General features: G+C 41.4%; 1 protein-coding gene across 5 annotated transcripts in view; it reads left to right on the forward strand.

Annotated features, from left to right (window-relative positions):
• The window catches only part of LOC143365717 (protein FAM13A), a 48,111-nt gene that overhangs the window by 5,702 nt on the left and 17,668 nt on the right, over positions 1-24,741 (forward strand). For all 5 annotated transcript variants that reach the window (XR_013084584.1, XM_076806142.1, XM_076806141.1 and 2 more), the window contains 4 exons: positions 5,048-5,971; positions 9,777-9,947; positions 10,486-10,867; positions 11,252-11,495. Coding sequence is in view for 4 of the 5 variants with exons in the window: in XM_076806142.1 (XP_076662257.1) it covers positions 9,810-9,947; positions 10,486-10,867; positions 11,252-11,495 (764 nt within the window). In the remaining variant the exon portion in view is untranslated. The remainder of the gene's footprint in view (positions 1-5,047; positions 5,972-9,776; positions 9,948-10,485; positions 10,868-11,251; positions 11,496-24,741) is intronic.

The raw sequence follows: 24,741 nt of genomic DNA on the forward strand, positions 1-24,741 counted from the left end.
AGCTTGTTCTGTGCGTCGCTTAGTATTCCGACAGGTTTTGCACGTTAGTTTGGGAGAGCTTGTATCGACGTGTGTCCTTCGAACATTAGTCACTGGTCTCGCAAAGTTTTACTGAAAGATTCCGGTGTTTGTCGTCACCCTCTTCGGATCGTTCGGAACTGCGTGTGAAATTGCGACGATACTGCCTGGGGATTGATGACGAAGGGCCAAGGACTCGAATGTGCGTCTTGGAAGCTTGTACTGTGTGCGTGGCCTATATTCAAACAGGTTTTTGATGTTAGTGTAGGAGAGTCTATATTGCTGAGTTTCGTGAATAATTCGCTGATGTTTTAGAATCTCTAAACTGGTTTTCGGGAGACGTTTCTGGGAATTTCTGGTCGTTGTTGTCACCGTCTTCTGATCGTTGGGAGCTGCGAAATTTGCGGATTCGATGAGAGAAGACTGGAGATGATGGCTTCGTCTTGATTTGTGTGAAGCTTGTTCAGTGCGTGACCTATATTAATACTAGATTTACGGGACCCGTCAAAATGACGGATTCTAATATTTTTAATTCACGAATATTGAGATTGCAAACATGGATCCATGAGGAATCATTTCACAAATTCATTTCACTAGGTATATATTATTAAAAAAGTGGCTATAGATTTGGATGTTATTTTTATAAGGAAATGTAAAATAGTCATATTGTAGTGCTCCGTAAACCTAGTGTTAATACAGATTTCCAACGTTCGCTTGGAAGAGCCTATATTCCTGCGAGCATCTATGGGAATTGATATCGCGACATTTTTGAACTGGTTTTGTTAGAGATATTATTAGAAATACCTGGCTGTTGACTTGGATATTCTGTTTAGTTTATGGAACTCTTGTAAACTCCGCGGCCTATATTGAAACAGATTTTGAACGTCCGCTTGGGAGAGCCTATATTCCTGAGAACATCTATGAAGATTCAGTAACTTCGTAGAATTTTATACCAACGACTTGGATGTCAATCTTGCAATTTTGTTAGTCCATAGGAATCTTCTAAAATGCCTATTGAAAGAGATCGTTCACATTCAGCCCAGGAGAGCCTACATTGCTGATAGCGTCTGCTAAAAATCTGCTGTCGGCGCGGAATTTTCGCGAAGGTTTTTGAGACTCTATATCACCGAGAATATCCGCCTGGAACTTTAGAAAAATTCTCCGAGAGTTTTGTAAAGCACGTGGCTTATTGAAGGCGTTTTTCGCGTTGGTTTACAGAAGCTTGTATTCCTCAGGGTATTTGAGGAAATCCGCTGATACCGTTGAATTTTTGCACTGGTCCGTGGATGACTAGATTGCCGGGAACATCTGCTAAACATTCGCCGATTTGTATAACCGCGTTGGTCCCCGGGAATCTTGTACAGAGCGTGACCTATTGGAAGAAATTCTTTGACCTGATCCGGGGGAACCTACATTATTGAGTGCGTCCGAGAAAATCCGCCGTTGTCGCAGAATTTCCACATTACTCTGAGGGAGAAATCGCTGAGAATATCTGCACAAAATCTCCTGACACCACGGAACAATTGTGTCAGTATTTGGGAATTTTGCAAAATGCGTAGAAAATTGAAAGACATTTTTTTCTTCCGTCTAAAGAAATCTATATTATTGGGAATGTCTGAGAGCAGTCTGAGAGTTGATTTTTAGAAAATCCAGTAAAGTGACTAGCTTATTAGAATTTGTTCATCCTGATTTGTGGGAGTTAATATTGCTGAAAGTGTCTGATGCAATCCGCTGTTCAGCAATGGTCTGAGAGAAACTACGTTGCTGAGAATATTTGCAGAAAATCTTCTAACACCACAGAACGATTGTGTTAGTTTTGGGAATCTCCCAAAATGCGTAGAAAATTGAAAGAAATTTTTTTCTGCTGCCGAAAGAAATCTATATTACTGGGAGTATCTGAGAGCAGTCTGAGAGTTGATTTTTAGAAAATCCAGTAAAGTGACTAGCTTATTAGAATTTGTTCATCCTGATTTGTGGGAGTTAATATTGCTGAAAGTGTCTGATGCAATCCGCTGTTCAGCAATGGTCTGAGAGAAACTACGTTGCTGAGAATATTTGCAGAAAATCTTCTAACACCACAGAACGATTGTGTTAGTTTTGGGAATCTCCCAAAATGCGTAGAAAATTGAAAGAAATTTTTTTCTGCTGCCGAAAGAAATCTATATTACTGGGAGTATCTGAGAGCAGTCTGAGAGTTGATTTTTAGAAAATCCAGTAAAGTGACTAGCTTATTAGAATTTGTTCATCCTGATTTGAGGGAGTGAATATCGCTGAGAGTGTCTGATGAAATCCACTGTTCAGCAGTGATCTGAGAGAAACTACATTGCTGAGAACATTTGCAAACCTTTCTTTAGTACTGCTGAACCTACGTCTTTGGGTTTCTTTGCAAAGTGAGTGTCTCATTGGAATAAACTTTTTCCGCAGTCTAAGGGAATCTATATCGCTGAGAGTATCTGAGAGCAGTCTAAGAGTTGATCGTTAGAAAATCTAGTACAGCGGCAAATTTATAATAAATTTCTCTATCTACAAATATTCTGAAATATGGTTTTCGTAAACTTTCGCAAGAACGCAGATATCCCAGCACCTGAATTTCACAGTCGCTGGGAATAATCGCGTTGGTCCGAGGGACGCTTTATTTTCGGGGTTAACCCGTCCCGTTGGTTCCATAGCGCGCGACCACAGCTAGCTATGTCTGCTCCACTTTGGCCTGGGCCGAAAGTAAACAACGCCGCGAGATTCATGCTTTACCACGATTCTCTCCCCTCTCCCTCTCTCACCCCCCTCTCTCTCTCCTCTCTCTCTCTCTCTTGCTTCCCTTTTGGCGAAATCTTCGAGGAGCTCCCGTGTTCGTCAGCGAATCGAAATACCCTCTGCTGATCGATAGCGTCCAGGTTCAGCGTCGAGAACGAAAGTTCTGGAGCCGGGAATGTCGTCTCTCGTGTCTCCCCAAGCTCAGTCAGCTCGATCCGATCGATTTCGATCGAAGAAAATAATTTGAACCCTCGCCAAGTGAATGAAACGCGTCTTGATCATGCTAGCTCTCATTCTGGGAACGCTGGGACATTTTTAATCGATCCTTATACGGCTGTGGACGTTTTATTAATTTTTTTCTGCGAGCAATATTTAGCTTGTGCATTTCTGAAGTGGAACCGAGTTGGCGATAGCTCTTCAGATGGCTTATTAATTTTTTGTAACGCCGCTGATATTTAGCTTATCTTGTATTTTCGAAGTGGAACTGATTCTCAAGCAGCTTTTCAGATGTCTTACAAATTTTTTTTTTAAACGGTTAATATTTAGTTTATCTTGTGTCTCTGAAGTGGAACCGATTTTTAGGCAGTTTCTCGGAACTTGCATTAATTTTTTTAATATTCAGTTTGTCTTGTGTTTTTGAAGTGGAACTGATTCTCAAGCAGCTTTTCAGATGTCTTACAAATTTTTTTTTTAAACGGTTAATATTTAGTTTATCTTGTGTCTCTGAAGTGGAACCGATTTTTAGGCAGTTTCTCGGAACTTGCATTAATTTTTTTAATATTCAGTTTGTCTTGTGTTTTTGAAGTAGAGCTGATTTTCGAGTAGCCCTTCAGAAGTCTTAATTAATGTTTTAACGGAAACAATAGCTGTTATAATTTGTCTTGTATATTTGAAGCGGAACTGATTTTTAGGCAGCTTTGCGAGAGCCTTATTAATTTTAAATCCGGATAATATTTAGTTTGTGTAGTATTTTTCAAGCGAAACTGACTGTAGCAGAACATGTTCCAGAAATCCTGCGAATAGTGTTTGCGAGGAGAATGGGGATCGTTGTGAATTCGTCGCAGTAAGCTTCAGAGGGTTGGGAGGGTGGTGAAGAGAACCGGCCGAGATCTTCAAGAACCATTTTCGTTAAGTTCGCCGTGTGGGGTCAAGCGTTGCCCCAGGTGCTCGTTTTTATTCATTAAAGAGGTCGCGGTTTTTAATTGAAAGTTTTGTTGTTGCCAAGCGAAACGAGACCGGGGGCGTCAGCCGATAAGGCAGGCTAAAGTACACTGTTCGTAATGCAGAAAAAATCTGCATCCACGGGAAAACATAATAAATAATAACGCACCTCAAAATTCATGTTATCATTGCTCTACGTCCAGAGCAATTCAAAACACAACCCCCAAGTTCATTTATAATGGAAACATTGAACTGTTACAATTTCGTACAACAGCAAACTTGGACCAAAATTGAAGAATTGAAGTTCGCATAAAATATTTTTGTGTGGTACAGCGGGTGGGGAATTGAAGACATGCTTTTTCTCGAAAGTTCACTTGAAATGTTTACAGCAACAAAGTTTTGTTGGTGACTGAATCTACCGTGGATTTCGAGATTGAAACCTTCGCAAAAATAGAAAAAAGTTTATCATTTCTCCATACACTATCTTCGGTTTTAAAACTACACGCGGCGACTCTGCATAAGTGGTACACATCGATAACGCAGATATCCACAGATAATAGTAATTGCAAAAGCTGACCGGGTCAAAATCGACCCAGCGTACAGACGGAGGGTTGAATCAATACGTTTACGCGCAGCTGGTCCTTTTCTACTCAAAGAAACGCGCGCCCCTCTTCTTTCTGATCCCGAAAGGGTTGATGGTCGATGCTTCGAGGAGGAGCTTATAAGTGAACTGTGGATCTCTATGTAAATTATAAATGTCATGGCTTATTTTATAAAAACCAGGACGACGTACGTGTACAATTTATTAACTAAAAAATCCCTTACGGTAAAGCAGAATTATGTCGACGACCAATCTTTTTACTGTTCCAAGTTCAAAAAGAAATTCTACAACAATCGTTGGAACGTGAAACGTGTAAAGCATCAACGGAAAAGAATGAATATCGAAAGGAAAGAAATTGAAGAGTGAAATTTCGCTCCGGACACAAAAACGAGCCAGGTTGCAGAGGGAGGGTTAAAAATGCGCGCGTGCCATAAATGCATAAAGATCCGCAGAGTCTACTTATCAGCCGTTATCAGCGGGTCCGATTTCGATTCTAATCGCGCCCTTTGTTCGCAGGATAGTGACGCGGTAGAGGCGTAAGAGAGGCACGTGGACCATGTCAGGGCAGGGAGCGGAGTGGTGACCTAAAACTCATCCCCGGCTCTGTGCCTCGATGCTTACGCTACGGCTGGTGTCGACTCATTTCTTAAAGCAGCCATAGGCAGTGCCCTTTGCCTTCGAGAAAGGGCTCTCGATGCGATGTGCCGTGATAGGGACATGAACCCAAAACCAATCGAGTCGAAGGTTCTCTTTTTAACGTCGTATCGGTTCCCGTGCTCGGCTTGAGACTTGAGAAACGAACCAAAAAAAAAAAAACAACAACAAACAAAGACAATTATCGGGAGGAGAGTACCGAGAGTGCCGAGTGTGCCACGTCGACGAAGGACTCGGTCTTCGCCGACGGTTCATCTCCAGAAGGAGGATCTCGCGTGCATCACCGTGTCCCCTCCTCCAGATTACCCCGTTGATCTACCCTCCTCGTTCTACTACCCCACACGTCGTTCCTTGCCCTCCGTTTTCGAGCGAGTACTCGATTCGCATCCCCTAACTCTATCTCTCTACGCCTCCTTTTTTCGTCCCTTTCGGTGCACCAGTTTCGGTGGCCTCCGTCCTCTAGGTGCAGCTAGCGCGTCGCTAGCCAGCTAGCAGAGCTGAAGAGGAAGAGAAGAGAGGGCCCGAGGAGACCCGGCCACCGAAGTCTCACGATACCAACCGTGAGTTTGCTCGGCGGAAAGTGTTAATCGGTGACGCATGAAGGGCAGAGACGGCCAACGCCGTCCAGCAGAACACACGGCAGAACGCTACCGAAGCATAGAGACGGTCGGACAACGACCACGACCAACACGAGCCAAGACACGCGCGAGACGGCTGTAGCGCTAGCTAGATTCCAGGCTGAACTCCGTCTACTTCAACCTGTGGAGGGTGGCGAGGGAGTGCATTGTGAGTGCGTCCCTCTCTGTCATATAGTCATTTCTCTGTATACAGTGTGTCCCACCAGCTCTCTGTCCACTTGAATATCTTGGTTACTTCAAACAATACGAGAGAATGTTACTTACAGAAGTTGTAGGGATTAAGAAACTACAGGGTAGAAACGATATTCTTGCAAGCGGAGACGTGGAGAAGATATAGGGGTCACCTTTGTTTTTTTTTTTTTTTTAAATGGAACGAACAATTTCATTCCGGAAAACTATTCTGAAAGATGGCTTCAGAAGCTAACCAATGAATTTCCGATTTTTGAAGAACCGCCGACATTTGCCCAGCGCCGAGTCTCTCAAACATTACAGAAGTTGTAGGGTTTAAGAAACTACATAATAAATAATACTGCTTTATTCAGCCTCACGGCCAAGAATTGGATTTAAGAAACTACATAATATGGTCTAAATGATATTCTTGCAAGCGGAGACGTGGAGAAGATATAGGGGTCACCTTCGTTTTTTTAAATGGAACGTACAATTTTTTATGCTCGATTTCGATAGATTGCCGTATTCTGAGTACAAAAGTACTGAAGTGTATCTGTCCCAAAACTTACCGTTGCTGAGATATTTGACTGTTTTCATGAAGAATGTTCAAAATGTCGGCCATCTGCAGCGATGCAACGTTGTAGACTTTGAACTGTTGCGTCTCTTACACGTGATATTGTTGGAGCGTCTATTGTAGCGCACGTTGCGATAATTCGTTGCTTCATATCTTCCAGAGTTGTTGGTGCATCTCGATGCACAATATTTTTCAATGTTCTCCACAAGAAAAAATCTAGGGGTGTTGAATCTGGACTTCGTGCTGGCCAGCAAATAGTGCCACCGCGTCTTATCCATCGATTTGGCAATATTTCATTAAGTGTAATCATCATCATGCTGATACCACACTGTCTGACGAACGCTTCATGGCACGTTTTCTAAAAAATTTGGCATTGCATTTCTTAAGAACGTATATTTTTGACCAGTAAAAGCGCCGTCAATGAAATAAGGCCCAATTATTTGTTGCCCTATGATTCCACACCACACATTAATGGACCAGCGTCTTTGATGATCAATTTCTCGTGGCCAGTGAGGATTTTGTACTGACCAATAACGCGTGTTATGTAAATTAACACGCCCAGTGCTGGTAAAAGTAACCTCATCGGTAAATAGTATTAAAGAGAAAAAAAGTGGATAGATTTGTAGCTGCTCTTGAGAGCCCATCCACAAAATCTAACACGATTTACATAATCCATGTCATGTAATTTCTGGTGGAGGCTAATGTGGTACGGATGATATTTGTGACGAGTGAGAATTCGTGATGCACTACTTTTGCTGACTTCAGCGCTGAATCTGACCTACACTGATACAAGGATTATGATGTACCATTGCAACAATATTAATTTCATTATATTCATCACTACCTACAGGCTTTCCACGATTCATCTTACGAACAGCGAGACTTTCAGTTTCTTTTAATTTTTTAGACATTCTTTCAAAAATCTTGTGTGAAGCCCATATGCGGTTTGGATATCTTTCACCGTACGAGCCACAATTGCGTTTCTCTTACTTTCTGCATAAATTAGAAGCACCTCTAATTGTTCTTCGAATGAAAATTTCATATTGACTTATGTTCACTAACTAACTGAGTGACACTGAGAGACGTCGAAAGCCTACCAATGTTTACATTTGACGTAGTGAGCTCCTTGAATGCGTTCCATAATGAAAGTAATAGAAAACAGTTTATGACAAATACACTTTAGTACTTTTATACCGAGAATACGCCAATCTATCGAAATAACAAATTGTACTTTCCATTTAACACTTTGACTGCCAAACTAGAAACCTCAAATCTTCCATAAAATCAAAGTAAGTTATTGAATGAAATAAAAATTGAAAAAAAAAATGAAATGTATGATATTGAGTAGTCCTCCAACTTTCTCGAATTTGACAGATCCTAATCAAATTAGGCGCAATGAATATATTAACGTAAAAATTAATTTTAAAACCTGGACAAATAATTCCTAAATAATAAGACATGGCAGTCAACGTGTTAAAAAAAACAAAGGTGACCTCTATATCTTCTCTACGCCTCCACTTGCAAGAATTTCATTTATACCATATTATGTGGTTCCTTAAAACCTTACAACTTCTGTAAGTAACATTTTCTCGTATTGTTTGAAATAACCAAGATATCCAAGTGGACAGAGCTCGTGGGACACACTGTATGTCGCCAAGGCTTGCATGATAAAGGTCCCGAAGCTCGAGAGACCTCGGACGCCGAGCAGTGTAAACATAACAGGGCTCGTGGACGATATATGACGCCGCCAAGACCCGTCTTGTTGACATACATCGAGAATTCGCTGTGTATGTCTCGTAGCGAGGTGAGAAGAGCTCCCGGACGTCACAGGGCCCAGTCTATTGTTTAGGTCCGCCTATCCCCACCCCTGACGCTCCCGTAGTCCCAATGTTTACGCTTGACGTCACACGTTATGTGTCTGACCGCTTTAGTCAATATTTCGGCTAGAGCCAACAACGCGTGCGAAACGAGGCGTGTCCGTTACTCAAATCCAATTGGCCGCGCATTCGTGCCTACGTCATCGCATTCCTGCGAGGGACCTTCTTCTCACCTCACCGCGACACCATACACTATCTATACCTCCTCTAGATGTACGCAAAAAAATTCGGCATCGAAACGTTACGTGTCGCCTGCAGACGCTGCTGTTTTTAATGATCTTTCCATGATACTGCTGCCAACGTACTGGTGACACTTTTCTGATTAAAATAAACACGATGCGATTTGGGTCTCATTTTCTCGTGTGATCCACGGTATAGTGGAACCTCTGTTATCCGAACTGTATTATGCGGAACAGCCTAACTACGATGCTGGCTTAAACCTTCACAGATTTGTACAGGGAGTAACAAAATTTAATGTTAAAATATTTAACATTGTTTTATAAGAGAACGGTTGAACTGCGACCTACGGTTCCTTTGACAAGTTTGGTCCCCGTGGCGAGTAGAATGCGATACAAGCGTAAAAAATTTGACCTTGAATGTCAAGGTCAAAGTCAATTTTGCGGCAATTTCTTTGAACAAATCTCCACCGATCCGAAGGTGTACAACCATCTGCCAAAACCATGACACTAAATTTTGTTACACCCTGTACATACGCGAATCCTGTTGTATATATTCAGATAATGGATAAAATAGAGAATTCAGACATCGGTTCGGATAACAGAGGTTCTGCTTAAACCGGGAATCACACAATTAAGAACGACTCGAACCGTATCGTGTTTGGGCTCGTTTCAATCAGAAAAATGTCAGAAATGCGTTGATCAAAGTGTCACGGGGAAATAATGAAAATCTAAAAAGGTATTGTCACTGAAAGAATGTTAATTAGATTAGTGACGGGTATAAAGTGTGGTAGTAGGGACAGATCTTCCACATATACGAAGGCCGTTAGTATACGTGTCCGGCTGTCACTCTTTGACCGATTCCGGTAAACACTCGGCGGACAATGGGTCCGGTCGCTTGTGTACCAAGAATATTATGAGACTTGTCCTCCGCAAAAGTTTATCGATCGCTCTCTTCGGGAAACACCGAGTCCGCCGCCATTGTTCGCCTGTAGATCAAACGGTCGAGGACCGACAGCGCACAGTAGCACATCTGCGCCGAGGGCTTTGTTGCATTTAGTATAAATCGATGACCGACGCAACGATCGTGCTATTATGCTCGTTCGACAGTTGCATATCCGATGGTCCGATAATGTTCTCTCCACGATTTTTCCGAAGTGCGGCGGTGGGTCGCGGTGTAGGCCAAGTGGGATGAGACGACCTCAGCAAGACCATCATCACCAACAGCATAACAACCACCATCACCACCACCACAACAACCATCATCATAACCACCACCATCATGGATCTACGGCGAGCCCCGCCGGGCCCAGGCAGACGATCGACAAGGTAGCGATCCAACCCTAGAGATCTGCGTTTATACTGGTACAACCGGCAACAATCTTTTTATTTTTCTATAAGCGGCTCTCGAATACAACAATCAGTGGCGCACAAATTATATCAGAATAACCTTTTTTCAACGAATGGTCCAATCGACTTCAGTTTTTCCTGTCCAGACGGATTAGCTCACTGGATGACGTGTACTGTAAATTTTGGAAAAATTGCGTTTAATCACGAAAAAAGTAATAAAACTTGCATACATACTGAACATTTCGTCCGATATGTTAACGTGTATTTGAGTGATCAAGTATACCAAACGATTTCTCAGGAAAACATTTCTACAACTTCGCGAATTGTAAAATATTGTAAAACAAGGACATTGCTCCTAAAGGACGCGCCCGGTGACAAAGCAACCCGGTAGTTTTGCTACGCCGGTCCACCTCGCAGACCCGTTGGCAGTCAGCCAAGATCTAGATAGATCAGAGATCCTATTCTGTGGTTAGTCGAACGTTATCGGTGTGTACAAAAGCGATTGTATATTTCGAAGGACGAGTCCCGTTTGGCGAAAGTGAAACGGGTGCTGGCAGTGTCGCTGCTGGGTCGCAACAGTGGCTCGACGAAGGTGTTCGGCGCTCGGCTGGACTCGGTGGAGTCGTACCTGGACACAGGTGTGCCGTTCGTGGTGCACCGGCTCTGCAGCTACATCGAGGCGCATGGATTCCAATGCGCAGCGGTGTTCCGTTTGTCCGGCGGCAACCCCAGGCTGGCCGAGAAGCTGAGGGCTGCGTTCGAGAGGAGAGGAGACGCAAACTTGGAGGCTGCCGCCTGTCCTCCGACCGCGGCCACTCTTCTTCGACAATACCTGAAGGAGCTACCCCAACCGGTCGTGCCATCCGCGTTCGTCACCAGGCTGCTCATCATTCATACTCGTGAGCACTCTCTCTTCAACTCTGCCTGGCCACAATATTCTCTTAACCCTTTTTTTCGTGGGGAAAATGCTTTTCACATACTCCTGGGGAAAGTCCCCAAAGGCTACCCACTAAAAAACCCACGCCCACCTAAGCTAACGGGGGAGGTGCCTGGATCACGCGAGTACTCAACAGGACACCGCCCAGCTAACATCACACCCCGGGGGAGGGACCCGCCCGGTGTCCCCATCCCTGGAGCCTATATTCTCTGAACCCTTCTATCAGGGTTAACTTTAAATAACCGACAATGCCACCGTGTAGTAAATTGTCCAACCCTGCGAAGGCACCAATGTTCTCTCGAGTCTTTTAGAACAGTGGCTAACTCTTCGCTTCTTTCTGTTGCAGAGAACTACGAGAACGACCGGGACTGCTGGATCAACCTGACCAAGGAACTTCTTTCGACACTGCCATCCTCGCACTATCGTCTGCTCGGCTATCTGGCGATCTACCTGAGCAAGTACGAAGCCAAGCATGGCCGCAGCGCGGGCGTTTGCGGCGTTTTCGCACCTGTGATCCTGCCACACGTTCCACCGGCGACCACGCTACTCAGAGACATCCTAGCCGAGGCGATCAAACTCTTTCCAGATTGGTAAGTAACGATATCCTCGTCCTGCAAACGAGCCACCCTCGGCGCAGGAAGCTGAAGCCATGTTCGCACGGAAGCAACGTCTTCTTTTACTCGGTAAAAGAAGACAAGGAACGACTAAAAATTGCTTGATGTTGCTTCAGCGTGGATATAGCTGGACAATCAGATTTCCGATCAAGGAGGGAACTTTATCTTCTTTGATAAACAAAGTTTCGTCTTGATGCAGCATTGAGATTCTTGTTATTAATAGACTTCCGGTAGCTAAAGGGATAAAGACATGGAGCGTACTTCCGCAACCTTTCACGGCTCGCTGCCCTCGTTCTCAGTCTTCTTCCTTCAGCATCCTCCTCGGGTAGTCTATCTCCGTATCAGAATCTCCAAACCTACGCGTTCGATAAATTGTTTGGACTGAAAACAGAGAAAGAAAAATGTTAGGTCGAACCACAAATAATTTGCATTTACGATAAGAACGTCTAGCTCGTTGTCTCGCTCGTTGTTGTAGGACATGGGGTTAATATAATGTTTATTTTGCATTAGTTGTCACTTGTCAAGTAGCTCATTGGGCAGACTGTGGATCTGAACGCAAAATAAAAATGATCCACATCAACTCGAGGAAACCGATTGAATTAATTCTTCTTTTAATAATTGTAATAAATTGTGAAGCATATAACAGCTCGTTTTAATGATAAATGCATCAAATCCGCAGGCTATACTCGGGATAATAAACGCATCGCTATAATTAGCGCAGAGAAATGATTTGCGACTCGACCGAATGGTAGGAAAATGAAATTTTAATGCTCCCCGGATCCTCTTAGGGGCCAGATTTCGGAAGCTATCCGCTAAACGGATAAACCAGGAGGGTTGTTGGGTCTCTCGGACGGATACAGTCAGGATAGTCGTCCGAGTTAATCAGCCTCCGAATAGAATCCGCTTACCGCTCGCAAATATGCGTCAACTGTGCCAACTATTACGTAAGAGATCAGCATGCACGTACGTGTACGACCAAGGTACTGTCACTGCTGAAGACGAAGACCATCTACGCCGATGATCGATTGTCTCGTCTCCTTTCTATGCGAGCGCCTGGTCTGTCGCGTTTCTCTCCGCATAGTATTGTTAGTCACTATACAGTCTGTCGACAGCTCGGAGCATGAGCCCGAGGTGACTTTCATCCTGAAAGACACGCGCTAAAATGTTAGCAGTTTATTTTTATATAGGTATTTGAGGTAATGGAAAGGAACACACTGAAAAATTCGCACATAATGCCAAACTAATATCGGAGCTGTCTGACAAGCCAAAATGACTTGTCACTTATTTTTAAAACCTGACGCGTTCCGTAGACATCTCGTGAGAATTTGAAAATAGACTTGTTCGTTAAGCACATATTGCGACAAATGCTGATTTTATACAGTTCCGATAAAAATGAATTGGCGAGCCAGAAAACTGTGCAGACATTACGTCGAACTCAGTATCTTGTATCATTAGGTGTATAAATTAATTCGTGGCCCTCACAATGTACCAATTCTGACTTTCTCTTCAAATATTTACCGCGTTTATCAGTTGCTTGTACGACGGCATAAATTTATGGACAATTGTCGGAATTGTTTGCATTTTTGAATGAAGAAAAAAACAAATTTACGAAAACAAGCACACGAATTAATTCGCACACCTAATATTCTTGATTTATTACAATTTTTAAGAGACGATTTTCGTGTTTAACTTCCGTCTCTCGAGATCAACAACAACAGCTGCGCGGTCCAGTGATAAAAATCGAACAAGTCGCGAATGAGTTCAATCTTGTCATAATTACGTATAAAGGAATCGGTCGTGTTTAGGATTTGGCAGTTCTAGCGTGTATGGAGCGACCTTCTGTCTTGATTTTCTGCCAGATTGACCCAATTTCCTAATAATCGGTAATAGGCTGCGCTTTCGTGCTTTTATGGCACGTACAGATGCGTAAAGTGCTATAAAATTTTCCACGCCGCTCGATAACATTGTAGTCGTTGAATTTCATCGTTCCAGCGCGTGCTCTTATGCTTCTGATGGCAATCGATTGTAACAGGTGTTCGGGAACAGTAGAACCGTACATGTTGTCATTTGCGAATAGTAACGACATTACTAAACTTGTTTGTACAAATACAGGATCTTTATGCAAAATCAGAATTTTCGAACCGTATAGCAACAAATTGCACCAACAATTAATCTTTTTTGTGAATATATTTCATAGGATAATAACAATACAACAGAATTCTTAAATTCTTCTGTCGGATTACTTCTGTTTCAATTACAGCTACTTATTTTTGTAGGAAATCCGCTATTAATGAATGACTGAACATTTGAGTATGAGTAAATAGCATCGTAATGAAAAAAATGAGCAGGCCAGAAGAAATGTTTGGTTTTCGTGTTGACATAGTACCGAGTGCACCCCCGATTAACCCTTAGCACTCGAATGGTGACTCTGAAGCACCATCAGAAATTGTTGTGGCATTATTTCAGAGAAATTACAAAATATTTGTTACACTACAATATTTGTATTTAATAGATTACTAAACATTCAAATACTATATGTAGAAATCGGATCAGTTTCGTTTGAATAAATTGAAAATATTGTAAGACAGAAGAAAAATTTAATTTTACATTGAAAATAGTGCCGAGTGCAAAGGGTTAATATTTGAGCTGGCAGAGTTCGTTTCTCCGTTGGACGCCATTTGCCCCGAACGGTGGCCCCGAGGAGCAAGGGGCGCGCTTCGAGGAGCGTAGAGCGGCGCAGGCTTTCCGCGAGGACGCGAAGGACTCCCATTAAATGAATTATCGAAAGGCATTAGGCGCACGTAGGCGAGTCGTTTGTTTTCCAAGGGTATACGTCGCTGCTCCCCGGAGCCGGTCGATCGGCGCGATCGTGTGTCGTTAAATGTACAGTTACGGAGCAATTATGAAACGAGCCGTAATCGCGCAGTTGCCTACCTCTCGGCGAGGCTAAATCGATCGGTCGCTGCCACCACCCACGCACGTGCTAGCACACGCTCGAACATGCTAGCACACGCTCGAACATGCTCGCACACGCTCGCAACACGCTTGCTCCGAATTCGATTCGACGCCAACCGGAATCGGTTCCTCGCGCGAGCAGGTACCGCGGCCAAGAGCGCAGGAGGCGCACGCGAGCTCTCAATCTCGCGATCCATCGATCGTCCACCAAGTTCAGCTCCTCTCGCAATTTTATACGATTTTATTAATATTTTTACACGCCGATTCTTGCCGAGCTGCTTTCCAAGCTTCTTGACGCGATCGATGGCAAATCCTTTCGAAATTGTAGTCAATCTGGACAATTTTTTCACAACAACTGTCCCCTTAATTTTTAATCGAGACATTCATATTATAATTTTTTAGGATTGTTATAATTTCTAAGGTTTTTAGCTTTCCGAACCCCCAATTGTTTGGTGTGATCGATGCCAAATCCTTTGGAAATTGCAGTCAATGTACAAAATTTTTAGAATGTCTAGCAATTCTTGCAATCTTTAATCGAGACATTCATATTATAATTTTTTAGGATCGTTATAATTTTTAGGGTTTCTAGCTTCTCTAACCCCCAATTGTTTGGCGTGATCGATGGCAAATCCTTTGGAAATTGCAGTCAATGTAGAGAATTTTTAGAATGTCTAGCAATTCTTGCAATCTTTAATCGAGACATTCATATTATAATTTTTTAGGATTGTTATAATTTCTAGGGTTTCTAGCTTCTCTAACCCCCAATTGTTTGGCGTGATCGATGGCAAATCCTTTGGAAATTGCAGTCAATGTAGAGAATTTTTAGAATGTCTAGCAATTCTTGCAATCTTTAATCGAGACATTCATATTATAATTTTTTAGGATTGTTATAATTTCTAGGGTTTCTAGCTTCTCTAACCCCCAAATGTTTGACGTGATCGATGGCAAATCCTTTCAATTGCAATTGCAAATTCAATGGCAATTCTTGCAATTTTTAATCGAGACTTTCATATTGTAATTTTTCCAGGTATTTCAGTTTCCCCGGCTTCAATCAATTTGTCTCGTTCAATGCCATATCCTTGAACATTTTATTCAGTCTAGACAGCTTCCTGATGAATCGACAACTATTTTTTCAATTTTTAATTGGAACGTCCAGATTTTAACCTTTCTAGGTATTTCATCTTCTCTATTCCTAAACTTTTTACCACAATCAAGTAATTGTTGAATCACTTTCAGAATGATGGGAACAAAAGAACAATAAAATAAAAAGATACAGGAGCCGAGACATTGCTATTACAGTATGGCGGATCAGTAGTGAATATGTTAAATGTTAATCCAAACATTTTAATTTTTTTTTTTGTCACAAATTCATGAAAATTGTACAGACTATTTTTTAAGAAACCAATAATAAACGTATGAAATTTCTAATTGTACTGTTCACATTACAATTTCTCAACCCATAAAGTTCGCGCCATTTTAATCGACAGATATAAAAGATACATAAAGTGGGTCGGACAATGCCATATTAAAACAAATAATTTCCTTCGACTTCTATTCCCCTTTCTCAATAATCTAACAACTTATCTATTCCATTTTCATAACAGCTTTTATCTCTAATATCAACAACGTGCTTCAACTCCACTAGAGAATAGAGAGTCTAATTAAGTGAGATGATACAAGTCAAACAAGTTAATAGTCGACAGTTAATCTCTCTGTCAAGCAAGCTGGCCTTTAAGCATACATAAACTAATTAAACATAAACATTTAACGAACAAATTGCATTCAAAGTTTTATGTCTCTAGGATAAGGGACCGAATTAATGTGCCTACATTAATTATACTTACTTATTATACTTATACTTCTGTTAATTATACCCAATTCCTTTGGGGCCAATTACTCTGCCTACATGTATTAACTATATTTATTTTGAAAGCACAATGAATATTAAAAAGGTGATATATAACATATACATTAACTGATTTTAATGAAAAAAATTTAATATCTCTTTTTTAATATTCATTACGCTTCCGAAATAAATATAGTTAATGCATGTAGGCACAGTAATTGGCCCCAAAAGAATTGGGTCCCTTACCCTATATCCTTCTCCTTTTACGTTCCCTAGCTTCAATCATTTCAATACACTGACCGCTATAAAAATCGTATAAAATTGAATAAAAAAAAAAAGAAATTGTACAAAAACTTAAACAACCAACCCACAAAAGCATTGTACGACTGCTTCTTCTATTTTTACGTTCCCTAGCTTCACTCATTTTAACACTCTCGCAAAAATCGTACAAAACTCGACAAAAGAAAAATTCTACAGAATTTCAACAACCATCGACAAGCGTTGCACAAATATCTCAACTGAAAAAGATGAAAAACTGTTGCGAGAGGCCTAATCTCAATGTCTCGGTTTCTCTATTTTATTTTGCGTTCTCCACCTCCAATTTCCTACTGCGACGAAAACCAATAATAAAATCCGACAAAAACTCGGACAGAATCTAAACAACCTAGCGATCGATTAGCGAGCGTTCTACGAATCTCCGAGCCGAAAAAAAAAGTTGGAAAATTATCGTAAGGCCTGAGGAATGTCAGCTGGACGGAAACTTTCACCGCGCGCGTCGAATTCTTTTTCCGCGGCACGTTCTAGAAGGGGCAGGTCCTCCGATCGGAATCGAGAATCGGGAATCGGAATCGACGAAGGGGACGATCGTCGACCTTGTTCAAATTATTCAACATCGACGGACGTACTTGAAAACTCTCTCTCTCTCTCTCCCCCCCCCCCCCCCTCTCTCTCTCTCTCTCTCTTTGTCTCTGTACTTCATCCGGCAATTACTCACGCTTATTTTTCGTTCGACGTTCAAGGAGCACACGACGGATCCCTGTGTCGCATAGCAATACGTTCTCTTGCGGTCGGCTAATAGGAACAAGGTAAATAATTAGACCTCACGCGGGCCTTTATGCGTCTCGAATACCTCGAGCAATCGATAAAACGCGAATACCCGATATTGCTCGACGGTCGAACACAACTGACGCTCTCGAGACTCGTTTACGATTTTTTCACTTTTATATCTTCTGCTCGTCGCATTCGTTTTACCACCTTTATTTATTTCATACCGCGTGTAGCTTCTGACTTTATAATGCCAGTAAAACACGATATTTAATTTCACTTAATGACCAACACAACCCGCTTTAGGCTTTTTCTCCCCCTCTTTTTAAGAACCCGATAAAATGAGAAGGCGAGTTTTATGCGATCATAGCACTGCCGGGCAGGTAGAATGATTTTTTCTTATTTCGAGATTGCGGGAAATCCACCCATTCAGATATTTTTATAACACTGAGGTGGTTGTGGTATGATTCTTAAAAATGATGCGAATGAATTTATTTAGATTTTGTGCGATTTTTATCGTAATATATGTGCTTCGATAAAAAAACGTATGTTTAATTGTAATAAAAGTCGCGTGAAATCTGAATGAATTATAGTGTTAATTCAGATTAATAATAGACGTCTTCACTGATCTTTCTGGCTTCACAGAAAAATTGAAGGTGCATTGTTAAAAAACTTATTCTGATTTAAAAAATGAAACTTCGTTGAAGAGTGCAATTGTTTTCTTGGACCCTGAGGCTTGGAAATATTTTTCAAAAAAGAAAAAGTTATTCCAACTTGACCCTTTGCACTTGTAGCCATTTTAACTCCAAAACGAAACATTCTTTCCGACCTAGAATATTTCCCTTCTATATATACAGTCGGTCAAATAAATATCCGTACGCTCTTAAAAATCGCATAACTTTTAAGTATATAACTCTAAGTTAGAACAATTGAATCACTACATAACGCGAGAAACATGTTTGATGAAAATTGCAATTGGTCGAAATCGCAGAGAAAATACTAAAAGTTGTATTTTGCAAACTTTTTATGTGGACTTACATTGAAAATTGCGTAAGTACGATTTGTATTGTAGATCTGTATGAATTATACACGTTCCGAGAATTTCATCAAAATCGGTCAACGTTGCAGATGTTCCAAAATAATCACATAAGGGCGAAATTTTTTTTTCTGAGAACGCCAAAATTCTGCGACTTTCGCCCTCAAGTTTTCATCGTTAAATGTTTGTAGCTCAGTGCAATGTTGACCGATTTAGATGAAATATTCAGAATATGTATAATCGATACAGATGTACAAAACGTACCTTTTAAATTTTTAATATAAGCCCGCATAAAAAAAGTTGCAACATACAACTTCTAGTACTTTCTCTGTAATTTCGACCACTTTCAATTTTAATGAAACATTTTGCTCACGTTATGTAGTGATCGAATTGTTCTAACTTCTCAAAAAAATTCAAGTAGTATAGTCCAATATTGACAAAGTTATGCGATTTTTAAGGGCGTACGAATATTAGTTGGAGTCACTGTATGTCAACAACAGGGGTCTGCGTCATGCATCTTCCAGGAGCCCTGTTATGTTTACACTCCTCGGCGTTCGAGGCCTCTCGAGCTTCGAGTGCCCTCACGAGGTATACCTAGTGGGGATAATTTTGCGCCGTTTATCATCCAGGCCTTGGCGACATACACAGAGAAATCACGAAAGTGTGTTAAAAACTTAAAATTCTTCCCAATGAATCTTTACAAAGAAAATATTTTCGCGAAGACATTGGCCCAGCAATGGACGATTCTTGCGAAGAAATTTTTGTGGAACGGAAATGGACGGGTTTAATCGTTATCGCAGCGGCGGTACCGCGTATCGACGGTGTCGTCGATCGAAACGATTGTAACCCTAAACGCTACGGCCGGATTGCGTGTCGCAATGTTCCAGCTTGATCGCACGACGACTAGATTCCGGATGTTTATGCAAATTCGCATGTCCAGAAATATACCCAGGGAGACCGTAATTCAATAAGAATCTATTTTTCCCTGGCCGCCGACGCGACGGTTCCGTTCGAACAGAAGAACGAAGCCGAAAGCTGAGGGAAAACTACGCAAAACTTCGTTCACTCTGTTTTCTTATCCTCCCGGGGGGTGTTTTCGAACTATAAATTTGCCGAGTTCTACGACGTTCTACGACGTGCGAAACAACGTGCTCCGATCGATGTCCGGCTAGTCCGTTTTATTAGACGCGTGTCTCGCGCGAAATGAACCGGATTAATGAGAATTTTTCCGATCGGGAAACTCGTGCCCTTGCTGTTGAATATTCAGTGACTCTTCTGGTCTGTTTAACCCTTAACGTTTCGCGAATAATTAGAATTTCGTTGCGGTTCGTTCCTCGGTCGTTTCCTGAAAGACAAAGGAAAATACTCTGGTGTTTTGAAAATTTGTTGAAAAAGTCAAAATGACGGGTTAGGGTTATTATATATTTCATTTTTAATTTTACTTTTTAATATTCTTAATTTTAAGATTTACCGTCCGATCAGAAATTATTGAACTTTATTTCTGTGGGTATATATTGTAAACAAAATTGCTAGAAATTTGTGTAGACACAGTCTTGCCATTTTTATAAAACAATGTGGAATAGTCACTTTTAGAGGTTCGTATTGTTAGAGTCGAACGTGTGTTCAACGAACGGTAATTTCCAGCGCGGAAGCAGCTCCGAATCGTTTCGTGATCGCAAGTTCGAGGCCAAGCAGCTATTCCCATTATTAGATCGCGATAGCGTCGAGTCTATTTTCGCGAAAAATCGCACCGGGGATCGTCTAATTTTACCCGTTGTTTGCATCTCGTCCTTTTTTAACTGGAGGATCGCGCGTAAAAATACCGCGCTTTCTCCGATATTCTTTTCCCTCTCGAGATCCTTCGAGATCGGCGCGAACTACGACGCTTTCTTCGGACTTCGACGACTTTTTGAAGATCCGACATATAAACGGGCTAACAATATATATATATCGAACTCGTTTCAGCGTTTCGAGGTAACCTTGTCAGGGTATTCCCAGCGAATTTGTTCTAACAGTTCGAACTGCGCAACTCGCGATCTTGTTTTCCCTCGTCCTGGACGAATGATCTATCTGGGGATCGACAGTCTCGCGAAATTCGCCGTTCGACTTCCGCCATCGCAGTAAATAATTGTTTATTCTCTCGGTCTGTTTTTCGATGACGCCTTCGTTTGATCCTCGCACGCCGTTCAGGTAATTGTTATTTAGTATTCTATCAATTAACCCCTTAACTTGCACACTCGAGATAATTCGAGCGGCGTTGTGTTTTATGCTGCTATAATTTTTCACACTCGAATATAATCGAGAATTGAAAATAACAATGTGAAAGCAAAGAAAAAAAAATCGTTCTATTGATATTTATGATTTACATGGGATTGTAAGCTATAACACTTATTTATTCAAGAATAAAATATAACCTTTTTCCATGGAACAAAAGCGCCGTATATCAAAAATTGATTTTTTTTGGCCGGTTTAAAAAAAAAACTGCGTTAAGGGGTTAAGCTGAGCATTCTACGCATTTGTGACAAAAATGGTACAATTTAAAGCAGTGGGCATACAAAAAATTTTTGAGGACATCGGTGCAGTTTCAACTGCATAATATAATTAAAGGAACAAAGACATTTTTGTTTTAAATTTTTATTTTGTTTTTATCTTATTTTTAATTTCTTTTTGGCTCCCGTGTGTTGTAATCGATCTAGACATTTTTAGTATGGAACTCCAGAATTGTACCGCAGAGTTAAATCTTCAAAGTTAGTTTGTACATGCGAAATACGATTAGTATATTTTGGTTGGCCGTGCAAGTGCGTGCAAAGTGTTGCGCCTAGAGCGACAGTCGCCAAAACAAGTAGACGTAGCAAACCTGTTAGGAAGAACCGTTTGCTTTCATATAAAATCGATCGTTGCACGAAGGTCGAATTTTATTTATTCATTGGCTCCGATTCGATCGAGGAAAAAAAGGTGAAGAAAATTATGGATCAGGAACAGCAAAGAACCGGATGCAACTCGGAAACCATCGGATTCTCGTGCAAATCGAATGTATAGTCTTTTTCCCGTGTCCTTCCGTCCGCGTGCAGTTCGCCACGCGTGAGATTGCAACCGGTTGCATGCACGCGCAGTGTCGCCAGATGAGGGGAGGGAACACGAATCGAGGGGGAAAAGTTACCCCCTCTCTGCCAGTACCGGAGCGCGTCACGTGACCGTGCCGCGGAGGAAGCGTGGGGAATAGCGCGGTAGAAGGGGAAATTAGAGTGGGGGAACAAGTCTTGATCTGGCGACCCTGCGTACGCGATCCTTGATCCAGGACTGCATCATCAGCTTTTTTTCATCTTAATCCCATTTCCATGGATCAAACAATTTTTCCTTAGCCTTAAAATGTTGACCCAAAACTGTTCCATGAGCCTAAAAATATTTTCTCAACGACCTGTAAGCTGTTATGGACTCTACAATTTTTATGGTTTCTGCAACGCTTCATACACCACCAAACATTTCGGGGAGCCTGTAACCTTTATTGGGGGCTCTAAAATATTTTTTTGAAAAGCGTACGATCTTTCTGTGAACACCACAAGTTTTTTTAGTGGATCCCGCAACATTCCGAGACCCATCAAATACTTTTATAAACTGTATAGGCTCTACAGATTTTTCTGTGCAACTTGGATTTCATCCACAGATTCACGATATAAATTTGTGAAGAATCTACATTCTGTTTGTAGGCTCCACAATTTTTTTTATTGACTCCTAATTGCCTTCCAGGAGCTCCAAAATACTTTTGAAAAACCGTACGACCTTTCTGTGAGCTCTATAATTTGTTTCGTAGATCTTCGAACATCCTTAAAAATTGTAGCACCTACCAGAAAAATTACATTGCTTTAAAAAAAAAAATTGTAGAATCCAGGAATTGATTGCAGATCCAGTACGAAGCAATTAAAATCGTCTAATTTGTTTCGAAAATATTCCGAAGACGTTAAAAAGCAGACGTTGGAACCATTTCAAATCGACTCGAGCCCACGATGCAGTTGTCTGATAAACATTTTCGCGGGAGAACAAATTAACTCTGGACGTGCGCAGATGGATTTCGGTTTTCCGGGAAAATCGGCGAGGAAAACCGGCTTGATCGGAAGCGGGTGTGTTGGGCCTGGTCGTCGGCGATTTTACGAGGTAGCCGCGTGTGCTAAATGTAAAACATCGCCGGCCGAAAATAACATCGTTGACGTCAACTTGCCAAACGTGCGATCACAAGACGCCTAAGTATCGAGCAACGAGAACCATACGTTCCCCGGCGACTCGTCATTTCCCGCGTGGCGCGATCCGTTCCGTAATAGACCTAATTTTTATGCGCCGAGCGCGATAAGCTCGCACCGGCTGGATGCTTATAGCGATCGGCGAATCATCGTCGGTTACCGCACCGATTGCGGAATCGTGTTGGCAAGCGAGCGAGAGAGAGAGAGAAAGAGAGAGAGAGAGAGAGAGAGAGACTCGCGCGCGGCTAAATCGCTCGGAACGTTTCCTTTTACTTTCGCGGTCGAGGAGGCTCCCGTTTCGCTCGCTTTTCGCGGAACAGGCACCGTGGAAATCATGATCGTTCTTTTACGTTCGCGATACTGCACGGTGAACGCTGTAAACAGGTTTCTTGAGCTCATCAAATGCAAATCTTCTGATGATATTTATTTCTCTTTATAAGGCTAGTTACAGAAATTGTTCATTGTTGCGTTTGCTGAGACCATGCTATAATTTTAGTCCCCACGGGGAACTACAGCAAAAGTTGGACGATTTTGAGAAAATTGTAGTCTTTGGAAAAAATTCCGAGTCCTCAGAGAAAGTTGTAGTGCCTATAAAAAATCGAAAGGTTACAATTTGTTAACTATATGTAATAATTGTGGAGCTCGTCAGAAAGTGTAGAGCCTATAAAAAAATGGCGAAGCCTACAAAAAATTGAGCCTATGGAAAAATCGGAGATCCTTCGAAAAAGTTGTAGTGTCAAATAAAAAATCGTGGAATCTTTGAAAAAGTTGTAGTGCCTGCCGAAAAGTCTCAAGATTCCCACCAAAAAAAAAGAAAATTTTTAGCTCTATAAAATAATTGCGCAATCCCCAAAATAGTTCTGTAGGGTTCAAGTCTAGAAAAAATGGCGAAGCCTAGAAAATATTAAATAATAGTGCCTAACAAAGAATCGCGAGGCGTTTAAAAAAAGTGTGATCTCCAAGAAGCTAATTACAGAGCGAACTAAAAACTGTGGCGCATTCTATGGAAACATAGTGGACCCCATGAACAAATTTTGGGGGTGCCCCAAAAATAGAATTCGCACTAAAGAATGGGGTTGCCAGGACGACATATTTAGGGTCAGGAGGGTGAGCAAGGGGTGGCTGAGTCATTAGTATAAGCACTTAGGGTCTACGAGTACCATGCTGCGCCCCTGAGATTGTATCTTCAAGGTTGATATCGAAGAATCATTTTTTATTAATACAGATATATGTAATTTCTACAGAAATGTGTCACCCATAAATGATAGCGTACACAGATAAATTGGTAAGTCACGAGGCAGTGTTTCTAGGATTGTCACTCGGAAGGCAAGTACTATGTAGTGTTTTCATTATGTAAAAGCGTCGAGCAGAAAATTCGCATTAAGGTTTATGCGTAGTTTTTACTCCATACATTATACAACACATTTAGATATAAGTGCACTTACATTCGCGACTGATTGCATTCGCAGCTCATAAATGTTCGAAAAAAACACAACGATAGTCAAAGTACCATTTGCTGAAGAAACTTCTAACCATGAAAGTCAAATTGTTCGCACACTTTTTCAAATTTAATGATTCCATATTTATGACCGGGTCGAGGTCACTTTAATATGGAGGTACAAATACTGATTCAATTTCAAATATTTCAATAGTAATCTATATCGGCACACGTGAAATACTTTTCAGTACAAATCGGAACAATGGCCCCAAAAATATGCTAACTCCAAAAAATACTCTATCGAAAATACACAGTGCAACAAAGCCAAGGAGCAACAAATCTATGATCTCATGGTCCAAGAAAGTAGCTCGAAAAAATCGTCCGAATTCCCTAGTAAACCCAAGAAGCAACAAATTTATGCTCTCATAGTCCAATAAAATAGCTCGAAAAGATCGTCCGAATTCCCTTGTAAACCTAAGAAGCAACAAATCTATGATCTCATAGTCCAAGAAAATAGCTGGAAAAAATTGTTCTAATTCGCTAGTAAACCCAAGGAGCAACAAATCTATGATCTTATAGTCCAAGAAAATAGCTGGAAAAAATTATTCGAATTCCCTAGTAAACCTAAGAAGCAACGAATCTATGATCTCATGGTCCAAGAAAATAGC

Source organism: Halictus rubicundus, chromosome 2, assembly GCF_050948215.1.
Source record: "Halictus rubicundus isolate RS-2024b chromosome 2, iyHalRubi1_principal, whole genome shotgun sequence".
Lineage (NCBI taxonomy): Eukaryota > Metazoa > Arthropoda > Insecta > Hymenoptera > Halictidae > Halictus > Halictus rubicundus.